The sequence below is a fragment of the Olea europaea genome, chromosome 12, assembly GCF_002742605.1.
Source record: "Olea europaea var. sylvestris chromosome 12, O_europaea_v1, whole genome shotgun sequence".
Lineage (NCBI taxonomy): Eukaryota > Viridiplantae > Streptophyta > Magnoliopsida > Lamiales > Oleaceae > Olea > Olea europaea.
The window spans coordinates 3,672,759-3,686,406 of NC_036248.1; the positions used below are offsets into that span (position 1 = coordinate 3,672,759).

Sequence of the window (13,648 nt, forward strand, 5' to 3'; positions counted from 1 at the left end):
AGACCCCCCCCCCCCCCCCCGGCCCTTTCTTGCCCGCTGTCTTGTTACTCTCAGTTGCGAAGTATGATGCAGTGCTACGGTATTGGTAAAATTTATTCAAAATGAATGTAGATAAGTGCACTCTATCACTTAATGACAGCAAATAAACGTTTTTATCCAACAATATATCTGTGAAATCGACTTCTTAATAACCCTAATATTAAAACCAATACAAACAACCATAACAACACATTCATCAGCATTTATTATTTATGCTGCTGCTGCTGTTTTTACTCACATTATATCTGTAAAAAGAGCTTATGAATGAACTAGGATTTTGAAATTAGAATTAGAGAAGACCACATTACAAATTGACTTTCTCCTCATATCTCATCCCACACCTTAATAATAATACATCAAAACAAATGTTTACAACAAAAGAAGATCCATACAAATATTCAACCTCCAAACCACGGCCAAACAAACAATTTATGATTTACCCTTCAGAAGAAGAAAACAACAACAACAACAAAAGATATTATCATCACAGTTAGATCCCAGATTTCATATCAAAATTTAAATAAAAAGAACCCTAAAATCTTACATATCACGGTCTAATGAACAAATCCAGAAAACAACAAACAAATTCTTCTGCGACAAGTCCAAGAAAAGAAATAAAGAGGGAAAAAAATCAATCTAAAATAAACCCGCCGAGATATATATCATAAAAAAATAATAATAAAAAATATATAAATCAAAGGATCCGACCTTCTAAGATTAAATCTCAATATTCAATATGATATCGAAGCCTAAAATAACTATGGAACTGCGATACCGTATACATACCTTGCAAGGGCGGCCTTTGATGACTATGTAGCCATTCTTACGGATTGTTCCAGCTTGCTGTGGGTAGGTTTTGGAGGCTCCGGCATCTGCCTTGGACTCGAAATGGTGTTCCTCGTCCGACATTTTTGTCTCTCACTTTTGTGCGATCTTGCTGCGTTTATTTACCTTATATTCTTCGAGGAGTACAGTGCTATTTTGTTTTGGGGAATTATACAAGTTTAATTGAACCGTGTGCTTCAGAGATTGTACATTGGATTTTTGTTTTATTTTATTTTGTTTTTATTTTTATTTATTTTTTTGTCGTGTTATTTTGGATACAAAATAGATAAATTGGTGCTCAAAAGGTAGAAGGATGGCTAAAATCTTTAATATGGGTCCAATACCTCCAGCGTGATAATTATTAAAAGTAAGAAAGGGATGTAAAAATGCAAAAATTGAAATGTGGGCAATAATAGATCTTTTTGGGGCGAGATGGAAATGGTGCACCATCATAGACGAGGCTAATAGTCAGAGACAAATCCTTCTATTTAAGTATCATCGCTCTTTTGCGTACAATAGTTCTAAAGATTAACCATAAAAACACAAAAACATATATAATGGAATATTTACATCAATATCTTATCTCCGTTTATTGTTCGATATTTAGAAATCAGTTGTATTATGTGTACAATCGAGATTAACAATCTCGGTTGACAATTACACACATGGGAAGGAGTCCACACTGAATAAAAAAAAAAATTGTGGATCCTCCTTCTATGAGTGCATTGTCGATATCGATTGTACAAGAAGAATAATTCATTTAGAAATAAGCCCAAATGAATATTTTTTCCTTCTAATTATATCCTTTTGAGTTCTTGTTTTCTTTAAAAATAAATAAATAAATCTAAATGACATTGATGAAACTAGATACACAAATTAGTCAAACTACCACAAAAAGAAAAAAGTACCGCTGAATCAATGTGGTGGAATAACTAACATGTTGGCGTTTACAAAATAAGGTAACAACCTTAATTCTATTATCATAAATTTATAATTCTCAATTAAAATATAAATTGCATCACACTAAATTTTACCAAGCAACGTCCCAACTTATATTATCACTAAGTAATCAAAAGCCCTTAAATGCTTGCTCAAGTAATAAACGAAGTGCAGCGTACATTTTTATTAATAAAATAATCAACGATTATTGGAAGATGAGGGCGCTTCAAGACTGGCAGATCAAAGGTTGTGAGTTCGATTCCTGAAAGGCTCTTGGAATGCAGATATTCTCCTGGAAGGTAGAAGTTCTACTAGAAGGTAAGGTGCAAAGATTGGAAACGACTTGCTTGGCACTTTGGCAGATCAGTTGGGGGGCTCTTGAGCACTGGTCAGTTTGAGTCACAATCTACGGTTTGACCTGTCTGCAGCTTGAGGGGCCAAGGTGTAAACTCCAGGATTTAGTCACTGTAAGGTGGATACTGGATATAAAAAAAATCAACGACTAAAACGTCAAATATGTTACTTCCAAACTTTACTTTTTGTATCCAAAATAATTAGTCCATGTAAAAATAAATAAATAAAAATGCATGATATAACATGAAGCATAGTTACTTAACACCCGCACGACCCAATAATTAATCAGGACAAAGTTAGCGTGATGCTTTGCAAAAAACGCCCAACAAAAAGTTTTTTGAATTCTTTCTCGAACGATCTTTACAAAGATTTTCGTTAATCTATTAAGCCCATGGATTCTTCAATGCAGATAAAATTGGACACTTCGATTTCTCCAATAATCTTGTACTATGATAAATACGTCGAGTCTTCAGGCAACCTCTTCTTCCCAACAACAAAAATTTCTTGGTTTCCTTTTACCCATTTTTAGGTACTTTTTTATTTTTCAGATCATTTTGTAACGAGTAGGATTTGTTTTTATGAATTTGTGATTCTATCTCAACGTTATTTGTTTGCAAAGTGGATTACTAATTTACTATGTCTGAATTTCAAAGTATGGGAGAGATTGATACAAAACCAATTGAGTCGGTTCAAGTTGCAATCTCATTGTTCGACGAAAGAAAAGATAGCCCTACGAAGAATGACGTAAGTACTACATATACTTTTGTACTCTATCGAACAGTTGCCTAATTTTCGAATTGTTTCACTTCAGTTATCAAACTTGTCCTAATTATATAAAATCACATGATTTTCATATTTTCGGTTTAAACACTCCGTCTACTCTCGTATGCAACTAATAGAAGAGCTGGCATGTAGTGGGGGCGATGACACTAATGTTGTGGGGAGGGGGCTGCAGGGAATTGACGATGAAATTTTAAGATTTGTACATTCTTATTGTCATTCATTTCATATAAAATCATACGCTGTCTCAAGATGGGATGACTCTTTTAAGAACACCTTTCTTCAAATATGATTGCTCATTAAAAAGAGTAACTAAGTTAGTATTGAAATTTGATTTTGTGCATAACCAATCAAGAATTTTACCCTTAATTGTATTGGGTTAAGCAAAATTTCTTAGAGCATTATTTCCTACAGCAGGAAATAGAGAAGGAGAGAGAAGTAGAAAGCCTATTAAAGGACTTGGCTAGTGTAAAAGTTCAACTTGAGGTAAAAGATTTGGCCTATAAGCAGGCCATCCTCAAGCTTGATCGTTATCAGAAAACACAAGATGAACTCTCAACCTTGCTCAAGAATGCTGATTCTGTGAAGATCAAATACATTGACGAATGCAAAAAATCGAATTTATGTATGAATCAACTAGAATCAACCATGAAGGAGATGTCAGATAAGTTGCTCGAGTTTGAGAACGTACAAAAGCAACTTTCACATGTTAAAAATGAGTGTATGACTAGCCAAGAACAAGTCCTAAACATGGAAACACAACTTGATGGGCTCAGACGAGCAAAGGTTGAGTCCACAACGCAAGTTGAGGCGATGGAAACTGCTTTACGAGAGGAGAAACTGAAAACCGAAGAGCTTCTGATGAATGTTTCACAACTCAATGATACTATTTTCCACATGCAGATGAAAGCTCATGAAGTTGACGAGGAAAATACTGAAACACAGTTAGCCGAAAAAGTAGTACTTGAAGCAGAAGCACAGTTAGAATGTACAAAAAAGCTAGAAAAAGAGCTTCTGGAAAAGTCGATACTCACAGATTTGTTGCAGTTGGAACTGAAGCAAGCAAATGAGCAATGCAGTTGTTCTCAGAAAGTTGCTTCTGATGCCATTAATGAATTAAACGAGCTGAAAGAAGAAATGGAACAGCGACGAAGAAAGAATTTGGATCCTGCTGCTTACATCACTTCACTTGAGACAGAGCTTGAAAAATCGAAGACTGAACTTACTAATGCAAATGAGGAGGTAGGCTGGTTGAACGCAGATGTTGAAAGAATGAGGGCCGAGTTAGAGAAGAACAGAACCAAGGTGATTGAGACTGGAGAAAGAGATACAGAGGTAACACAAGTCGAAATAGCATTACTGAAATCTGAACTTCAGAAAGGAAGATCCAAACTCGCTGCAGTTGAGGCTGCTGAAGCAAGAGCTCAGAGTGAAAAATCAGCATTATATCACGCAGTTCACGAGCTAGCATTAGAAGCTGAAGAAGCCAAAAATGAGAATCGAAAGCTAAAAGAAATAATAAAATTGGCCAATGAAAGTAAGAGCGAGGAACTTGTAGAAAAGGGCGAGTTAAAGGCAAACTATGAAGAATCAGAAGGTGGAATGGAGATTCGTGTCACCATTTCAAGAAACGAATATGAGAACTTGATCGAGAAGGCTGAACGTACAGTCCAAGTTGTTGAGCTGATGTATGAAAACGAGCAAGAGTTGAAGCACTTAAAGAAAGAGTTGGAAGCTGTGACGTTGAAAATTGGAGAACATAGGACACGAGCAGAACAAGCCATAAGCAGAGCCGAGGCAGCTGAGAAGGCAAAAGTACAACTTGAAGAGCAGAAAAGGAGGTGGAAGGAACACAAGGAAAGAAGAAAGGCTGCCATAGCCGAGTTGCGTGAAGAATCATATTCCAAAGATTACATTGCCAGTTACAAGCATGATAATGATATTACAAATTACCAACCTCTAGGTAAGGTTCTTAACATGAAATTCTAAGTTCAAATGTCATTTTGCCTAATCAAAAACTCTGTAGACCTGATTTGAAAAAGATCGTTATGCTCTATCATTATTTATGGGTTTTGATGGATTATGTTCTAGTTTTTAACCCTTTAAGCTTCTATGGGATCTTCCATGTTTGTCAGTGGCAATCAATTGAACAAATTATAAGTAATTAAGTATATTTACAAGAGAAAAAGGGAGTTGTGTAGGGTAAAAGAAAAAAATCCCATATGGGTTTTCCCTGTGCGTGCTCATTGAATATGCAGTAGTATAAATATATTGATATTAATAAACCAAAATCATCACATATGCACTAGATAAACCATATGTTGGACGTTCGTGATGCAACTTATCCAGTAAATAATCACATGCACCAGAAACACCAGATCTTGGATGCAACACTTAACAGCAATCTATCTTCAAAGCAGCAAAATAACTTATGCAACAGTAAATCAGTTTGAAAGCATCAAACAGGAGATTTTCCTAAATCACACCTTGAGTGTTGCAATGGAGTAGAAATGCTACAGCTTGAGCATCTCTAAGTTACACAAAAGACGGTGAAGAATTTTAAATGAGAGCGAGCAACAGAATTTATAGTGGCTTTGTAGATGCTTCCTCTATGTATGCTATTGCTTCCGCTTCCGACAGCTGTTTTCCTTCTACAAGTCCTTTAACCAAGGTATTGGCATACGCTTTGGCAGGTGATTTTACAGGCAATTTACCAGACTTGAAGTTTTCAATATCCGAAAGAGTGCACCTGAATTCATATCAGTTAAAATATGATAAATAAACTATACTACTCGAATCTTTCATAATAATGCTAGAGATGGTAGGCATATATGCTTACGTCATTGTTAGAATTGGAATATTGTTCTCCTTTCCCAAGTAAACAACATTATGGTACCATCCTCTCTGCATTAAATAGAAAAAAAATGGGTATATATAACAGTGTAATTGTACAAATTAATGAATGCAGAGACATCACTCAAAAGTTAGTACAAGTAAATGAAATGTTCCAGGTCCACAAGTGATGGGTACTTAACACAGAAAGATAAACAGAGAGACGAGCAGACAATTTGAAGGGGAAAATCTGTAATTAAATATCAATCTTAATTATCAAACATCAATAATAATAGTTCAAATACAAGCGAATGTTCATACATCCTATTTATAAAGTATAGAACTTATCGTAAATAACAACTATTAAAATGATAAAATTCTATCTTAGAAAGAAACACTGAAATCTTATTTAAATCAAATTCTTATCATCAATCCCTATCTTCTGAGATACTGTTCGAAACCTAACCTTATTCTCCATTCATTTGAAATGTACTGGTAAAATATGTACATAAAAAAATAAAAGAATAAAAATAAAAAAACCCAAAACCTTCAATTTTTGGTGTCAGTCCAATAAGACGGAAGAATCCAAGCCCCCATTTTGTGGAAATGAAAATGGTTAGAATAGTGTTTTTTTTTTTAAAAATGAGTGATTGAAAAAGAAGGAAAGGTTTTCGGTTAACGTGCAATATTATTTTATGGAAGATTATGTGGTTAAAAATAGAAGAGAAAAAAACGAAATGTAATGGAATGGAAATTAATGGGGGCCAAATTCAGTTAAATCGTCACTCAACATGCGAGACCTCTTTTTGTGAGGGTATTTTGATATGCTCAAGTTTATTACCAAAAAAACAGTTACAAGAAAAGGGAAAATGAAAATGAGAAAAAGGAGCCCCCTCCCCCTCCCTCCACCACCACCCATGGAACTGCCAACACAATTGGCAGAAGTTCTTACCAAGGGACCATGAAAAGCACAGCTTGATACTATTATGAGCAAGATCAGGATGCAAGATATTTTGAGCCAATTTGAGAGGAATGCGGACAGATTTAGGTAGATTTAGTGAAGAGAGTAGGAGGAATCGAAATTATCTCCTACTTATTTGATGCCTATTTCTAGAAGTGGTCAGTTCCTATATTTTAGGAAGATATTGTATAGAAATAAGCTTGTATATCATTACTAAGAATGTACAAAATACTCTCGTCGGTTATGTGTTCGGTGACTGCTACAGAAGGAGAAGAATTGAATGGACTTTTGATGGTTCAGAGAATCATTTACAGAGGATTAGATGCTTTTTGCCTTTCTTCCTCCAATTTGAAATTCTCAGTCCACTCTCTGTCTCGACTAGCAGATTTGTTTTGTTGTTCAGGACAGCATTTTAATTCTTGTACACTTATTTCATCCATCAACTTACCTGATAAGATACTGATTCATCCAGAGAAAAAGGGTTGAAACCAAATTTAACAAGTATGAGCCTCTATCAAATATTATCTATCCGTCAACTTTTTTGTCCTGAAAACTGAATTATGATTATCACAAAAGGACGCTGTCCTATAAAACCAACAGCAAGTAAGATTTTAGTATGGATGTAAAAAATGGCATACAAGGCTTCACCACATACCTGGACTAACTCCACTGAGATGCACTTTTCTGTTTCAATAGTTTGTAAAAATGTCAAATCAAATAATGAACAAGTCATTTCACCACTCAAAACATTCTCTTGAAGCAACACGTCATTAAATTGCTCTAGCCTGTAATAATACAATAAACAATAAATAGATAAACAAAGAAGAAAATTTGAAATCAACAACTACAGGGATTAGCATAAATTCCCTGTAAGATTATGAGGTGCACCATTTTAGGCCTGAAACTAAATATGCCTTTTAATATTAATTTAAGCGGTGCAGTTTGACAAAAGATAGATGAGGACCATATCAGCATTTCAATTATACAATGAAATGTTGAATAGCTTAGGATGCTCTTTAATTCATTTAGCTTCTTAGCTGAAAACCAATCAAATGAACCAGAAAATGAACTTTTAAGATAGAAAGAGGAAGAGATTGCATACGTAATTTTGTACAGACGCAAGTAAGTTTTCTCTTGAATATCACTTTCAGGATGCAGAAAAGCAACACCTCCAGGACCCCATGTAGCCGTATCGTCACGAGCAAAGAATAATCGATGGGGGAATGTCTTCCACATAATCTCCTTGGGCTGGCTTTTATCCATTGAACCAACACATAGTCTTTGCATTCCTTCAGTCTAGAAGTCATTTCACAATATGCAGATAAGGAAGGATAAAGAGATTAAAGAAAGTGTAAACAGTCTAATTTAACAACTCTATGAATTTATAAATAAAGAATAATGTAAAGATGTTTCCATAAGCTGGAGAATGTAAAATTTAAGAGACACATATTAGGTTTTCCTTTAAATTTCAAGCCAGTGAAGAAAGGAGTAAATGGCATATTCAAACTGAATGAATGCCTCAAAATTCGGTACTGCAAACCAAGGGTTGCTTGAATTGTCTTCGAAACTTGACTCCAGGCAGTCCCAAATCTCATGCTGGAGGGAAGTGGTTTGGATAATGGAGGAGTTACTACAGTTGAGTAGCTTACATTGAGTTTGTTACTGGATAAAAATCATTCAGTCTAATGTAGTATGAACAACTTAACAGTCAGGCTAAGTCCAAGGCAAACAAAACATGATGGTAAATTAAAAAGCTCAGTATCAGCATTTAAACAGTCACTCCAACCTGGCTTAAAAAATAAGAGGATGTCGAATTTCATGAGCTACACTACACGTGATACTGAATCAAAACTAGAAGGTTTCAAGGGCTTTAAATTTGTACAAGACATCTCAAAAGTCCATGAAAGAGACATCAAGGCTATTTAGAGCTATTTTACCTGTCCACCTTCAATATAGCAGTCAAACCTTGATTTGTTCATATTGGATCCAAAAGTTGCATACCAGATGTCAATCTTAGAGAGCTCAGACCTCCAAGAAGGAGAAACTGCAGTAGCTTGACCTGCCGCAGTCAACAATGATGGAAACAATATTTTACAACTTGTAAAAAACCTTTTCTGAACAAAATAGAAAGAGAATAATGATCAGTTACCTTGACATTTTTCATTTACTTGCAAGTTTTTAAGAGTTTCTGTAACATCCTCTGCAGCCGTGTCGAGATCTTTCTCAACAACTAGACCTTTATCATGCTCTCCCTCAGAATCAGAGCTCAAGATCTATAATAAAAGAATAACATTATGAGAGTGCTAATAGAGTATAGAATTTAAGGAGCCTATTAAGTTGAATGGGAAAAGACCAAACATGCAACAGATAAATGCAACAGGAAGAAAAAACAGGCGTGCAAGATCTGCATAACATGTTAAGGAGTTTTCAGGCTTAAAGTATATAAATAAAACAAAAAAGTAGGTTTGTTTCATCTTATTGATTATATTAGATCTCTTGGTGACAGACACCCAGAAACTCTCATCATGTTTAGCAAGAAAAAACTCCTCTTATTGTGCAGGAGAAGCAACTTGAATCAAAAGAGCAGTGGAAGATGCTAATTTCAAAGGAAGGGACAGTCTTACTTCAATTTGAGGTGTTCTCCTGATAACTTTTTCTGGTATTTTATCTCGAAGTGTCGGCCAATACAAGCTCAAAAGTTTACGTACCTGAACAGATTTATCACACTTCATTCATAAGCAACCATAAATTGATATTACATTGTAATCTTGAACCGAATGAAAAACCAAATTAGTTTTATAACTGCATAAAATTAAAGGTTAGTAGCACTAACCGCTTGTATCACATGCCACGTTGATTCAAACGGATAAGCCTCTGAAGACCCAGCAACTGGTTTATGTTGTAGCAACACTTGAACACAAGCTAGGGCTGAATTTGCTAATGAATCAAGATTATATCCTCCTTCAAGTGCCATAACAATCTTACCGGAGGCAAACCCCATCAACTAGGTAAAGCATCAAAGAAAGAAAATAAATATTCTTTGAAATCTGACTTCAGAAAATTTATGGATTTGCATTCCAGCAAACTAGAGTTAAGTATGAAATTGGATCTTGGAATGAAAGATATAGAAATAAGTTGAAAATTAGCTAAAAAAGGGAAAAATGAATTTGTTTTCAATGAATAAATACAAAAAAAAAAAAAAAAAAAAAAAAAAAAAATAGAGTACCCATATGGACTAACACGACAGCCCCCAAGAGGATCGCCAATGGCTATTTAAATCAATCATAAGCATTAAAAGTCATCAATCAGCCTTCATTCAAAGCGCCATTAGTTTCAATGGATATTAGAGCTGAAAGAAGAAAACCCTTCAATTGCAAATGAACATCTTGAACAAAGAAATGTATTAGAATACTCCGGAACTATGGTGAGAATTCAAGCAATTATCATGTAAGTTAACCTAGTGAGATTCAAAATTCCAGAATTTAGTGTGAATATTATGTAAGCAGGATTTTATAGATAGTGTAGCTTGAATATTAGCACACACTCCTCATCTGCTGTCACTGCACCCATGTTTGGTCCAAAAACTTCTCCTGTCATTTTACTTTGTTTCACCAAAAGAGTCCATGTAAAGGATTAATTCAACAAAAAGGCTTATTACTTCTACATAGTCAAGCTATTCGGTAGAGTTTGATTATCAAATAACTTTTCATAGGCATTATCCTTCGATGTTGGGGGACGTTCACTTTCTACTCTTTTCAAACAACTGCCGTGGTCTTGAAATTATCATTTAGCTTGATAGCAACGCAGCTAAAAGCTTTAGTATCCAATGAAGAAAAGGCATAAGATGCAGATAAGCATGATATCCTAAAGAATCAAAAACACAAGGAGAAAAATAGCAATTAGTAACATAAAGATAAAAGTAATTAGGTCTACATCTAACCTGGAAAAAGGAAGACACAGAATAAGACATCCTATGCACAAGAAAGATACAATTAGTCGGAACACGCAATTGGAGGACCATCCAATGGGGAATCTAAACTTCCTCGCCACTAGGGAGTCATTAAAGTAGGAGTACATGCACTTGCTACCTACTAGTTGATTCTCAAACACATGATTTCATTTCACTAAGCCCCTTCCAATTAGTAAGGTTGTCAAAGGATAATTCAAGTTTAGCCACAAAATAATAATAATAATAATAAATAAATAAATAAAAATAAAAATTGCGTGCAAATATTTACTCTTTCTATCTCACTTGCATGCCTAAAATTCTATAAAATTGCTGTTAGTTTATGAGATGCATGTGTACATAGTAGACTACAATATCCAGACATAATCAGTTAAGAGAAGTTTAGCTAACCTGCATCAAACCCCGCAGAGATAATAATCATGTCGGGATCAAATTCCTTAGCAACAGGAATCAAAACATGGTCCCAAACTGCAAGATAGTCCGCATCACCACACCTACCGTTCTCCCAAGGAACATTAATATTGTATCCCGTGCCAGGACCCTCTCCAATCATGGTATATGACCCATCATCACCACCTGGATAGAAACTCCCAAATTCGTGCCTAGTTGAAACAAACAATTTCTTTCTCTCAATATGACCAAAATAATCTTCAAGTTATTTATTATATGCCAATGCTAGCAGAACTTGGATTGAAGAGTTTATATAACCCGATTACTCACTAAGTTTCATTATCGAAGAAAAAATGCAGGAGACTAAATTAATACTTTATCAACTTGAGGCAAGCAACCATCCCTAAATGCCTATATTCCTTTCAACAAGCAGAAAACATACTAAAGTTAAACAAAATGATTAGCTAATAAAAGAAACAAACAAATTCAACTTTTGTCGAGGAAGGTTCAGAACGAGTTGCTATTGTTGAACTGGAAAAAAAAAAAAAAAAAAACACTGATGAAGTGAAATATAAAAGTGTTCACGTACCGATGCACAGAGAAGAAAAGCACTCGAGGATCCTTCCAGAACATTTTTTGAGTACCATTTCCATGATGTACATCCCAATCAACAATCAAGATTTTCTTGATACCCAACTCTGGCTACAGTGTGAAGAGTGGTACACATTAAAGCTGAATGATAGGAATGTGCAAAAACAGGGAATTTTCATATACTAACTGATGAAAAAGGCGAATAAAATTAGATCCCAATAACTCAAATTAACTCTCACTCTTTCATTTAAGAGAAAACTTGTTGCAATAGCAACATTGTTGTACAGGCAAAATCCCATTGGTTCACTTTCTTCGGCATGATGTCCTGGAGGTCTGACAATAGCAAAACCAGAATCCAATTTTCCTTTCGCAACTTGCTCAGCAACCTATGTTACAAGGTTTCAACAGTTAAATTTTTCAAAACTAAAGCAATTGCACCACTTTGGTATGTAGAAGTTGACAATGGGAACACAGCAACACATAGCAAGAGCCAAACTGCTAACTGGACAGCCAAATATGAATACAAGAAGGCATTCAAATGACACAATTGAATCTACATTAGATGTAAGTTGATAGTTTTCACTGATTGGCTAAAATGGATGATTTCCTATAGCCACACACATTTGAACAAAATGACCACAGTAGGTCTAATGTTTATTTCTAATTACCTCTGTAACTGAACCTGCAGCAAGATGAGCAGCTTCTGATGAGCCTCCATTGAAATAAATAGAGTTAAATTTTGATGCCGTCTTATTTCTCCGCGAATCAAACTTTTTGGAACTAATATTCTTAATCAAATCGATGTGATTTTTGCTGTGGACCAAAGCTAAATACTTATCTTCTGCTTCCTTAGCATCCAAAACAACACATCTGGAAAAGCAAAAACGCGGCTAGGTCAAAAGCAAACCTCTTGGCAAATGATGAGACCAGTATACAATTACAGTACAGTATTTGAAGAGTATTTCAAACCAAATATTACTCACAACTTTATACAATACAAAAGGAGAAATACATAAAAAGTAGACATTAAAGGAAAAAGATAGTTAAATTATTCTAAACTACAAAGTATAACATTGTCCTTCTAAACCCCCTTTTCAAGAAATATTTGAAATTTGGATTGTGAACAAAAATTTAAAAGTATAAAAAAGAAACAACAACAGGGTTCAATTTTATTGACCCAGCAGCATAATCTCACACCACCACCACCACCACCACAACCCAGCAGCATACCCCCACAAATAAAAAAAAATAAAAAGAAAAAAAAAAAGAAAAAGGGAAGAAGAAAGGGGAGAGAAGCAGAACATATATCAGCAACCAATTATTCTTTTTCAAGAAGGAAATGAGAGAGGCTCAGTTGAAACACTAAGAAAATAGCCAAAAACTTGCTTCTTTCCGCAGTAAGAAGGGTCTTGCTGCCTGTAGAAGATAATTTTTTTAGCCAATAGTGGTAAAACAGCCTCTTCTTTTGTAGATTGAAGCAACGAAAAACATGCTCTAAAATCTAAATAACATAAATTTATTTCATTCTCTCGAAGTAGAAGTTGAAAATCCAATTGCATAATTTACCTTCTTATCACTGAATTCTACGTTAATAGTCAACTACAGTTTAAAAAAATAAAAAGGCTAAATGGAAAACACAAACGCGCGAGTTTTAAAGAACCTTTGAGCAATTCCAGATGCATTGAGCTTATCCCAGATTACTTTTATGCGATTGGGGTTTTCGGGATGGTCCTCATCATCCGGGGTCGAATGTTTGCACATTCTCTCATCGTATATCAGCCCCACACGGCGCCGTTCTTGATTATTACTGCCCATACTCTCAATCTCACAGTTCGACACCATCTTTTACACAGAAACTATACTCTGCCTGTCTGTGAGATGCTGAGAGTTTTGAAGTTCAGAAAAATAGGCGGATATGCTATTTTGATTACAAATAAGTCTACCAAAACAATTTAACATTTCAAATAAAA

General features: G+C 34.9%; 3 protein-coding genes across 5 annotated transcripts in view; 1 reads left to right on the forward strand and 2 right to left on the reverse strand.

The window, feature by feature from the left end:
* The window catches only part of LOC111405247 (eukaryotic translation initiation factor 5A-2), a 2,846-nt gene extending 1,764 nt beyond the window's left edge, over positions 1–1,082 (reverse strand). Inside the window, exon 1 of one of the 2 annotated variants that reach the window (XM_023034049.1) lies at positions 826–1,081. In XM_023034049.1, coding sequence (XP_022889817.1) covers positions 826–948 — 123 coding nt within the window. In that variant the 5' untranslated portion in view covers positions 949–1,081. Of the gene's footprint in view, positions 1–825 lie in introns of both variants that reach the window. The other variant, XM_023034050.1, reaches the window with a different exon arrangement.
* A 1,369-nt stretch (positions 1,083–2,451) lies between these two features.
* LOC111405248 (putative WEB family protein At4g17210) lies at positions 2,452–5,048 on the forward strand. Of its 2 annotated transcripts, none has more exons than XM_023034051.1 (3): positions 2,452–2,686; positions 2,811–2,901; positions 3,352–5,048. In XM_023034051.1, the coding sequence occupies exons 1-3, from the start codon at positions 2,607–2,609 to the stop codon at positions 4,924–4,926; spliced, it is 1,746 nt and encodes a 581-aa protein (XP_022889819.1). In that variant the 5' UTR covers positions 2,452–2,606; the 3' UTR covers positions 4,927–5,048. The 2 variants fall into 2 exon arrangements, with proteins under 2 accessions (XP_022889819.1, XP_022889820.1); XM_023034052.1 differs by having other exon boundaries at positions 3,355–5,048.
* A 166-nt stretch (positions 5,049–5,214) lies between these two features.
* On the reverse strand, positions 5,215–13,648 carry LOC111405249 (histone deacetylase 5). Its single transcript, XM_023034053.1, is given in 14 exon segments — positions 5,215–5,686; positions 5,777–5,841; positions 7,386–7,515; positions 7,833–8,026; positions 8,668–8,789; positions 8,880–9,003; positions 9,355–9,438; positions 9,564–9,768; positions 9,957–9,999; positions 11,088–11,299; positions 11,677–11,789; positions 11,918–12,064; positions 12,347–12,548; positions 13,339–13,648. Coding segments are annotated over 14 exon segments (1,989 nt in total). The 5' UTR covers positions 13,521–13,648; the 3' UTR covers positions 5,215–5,520.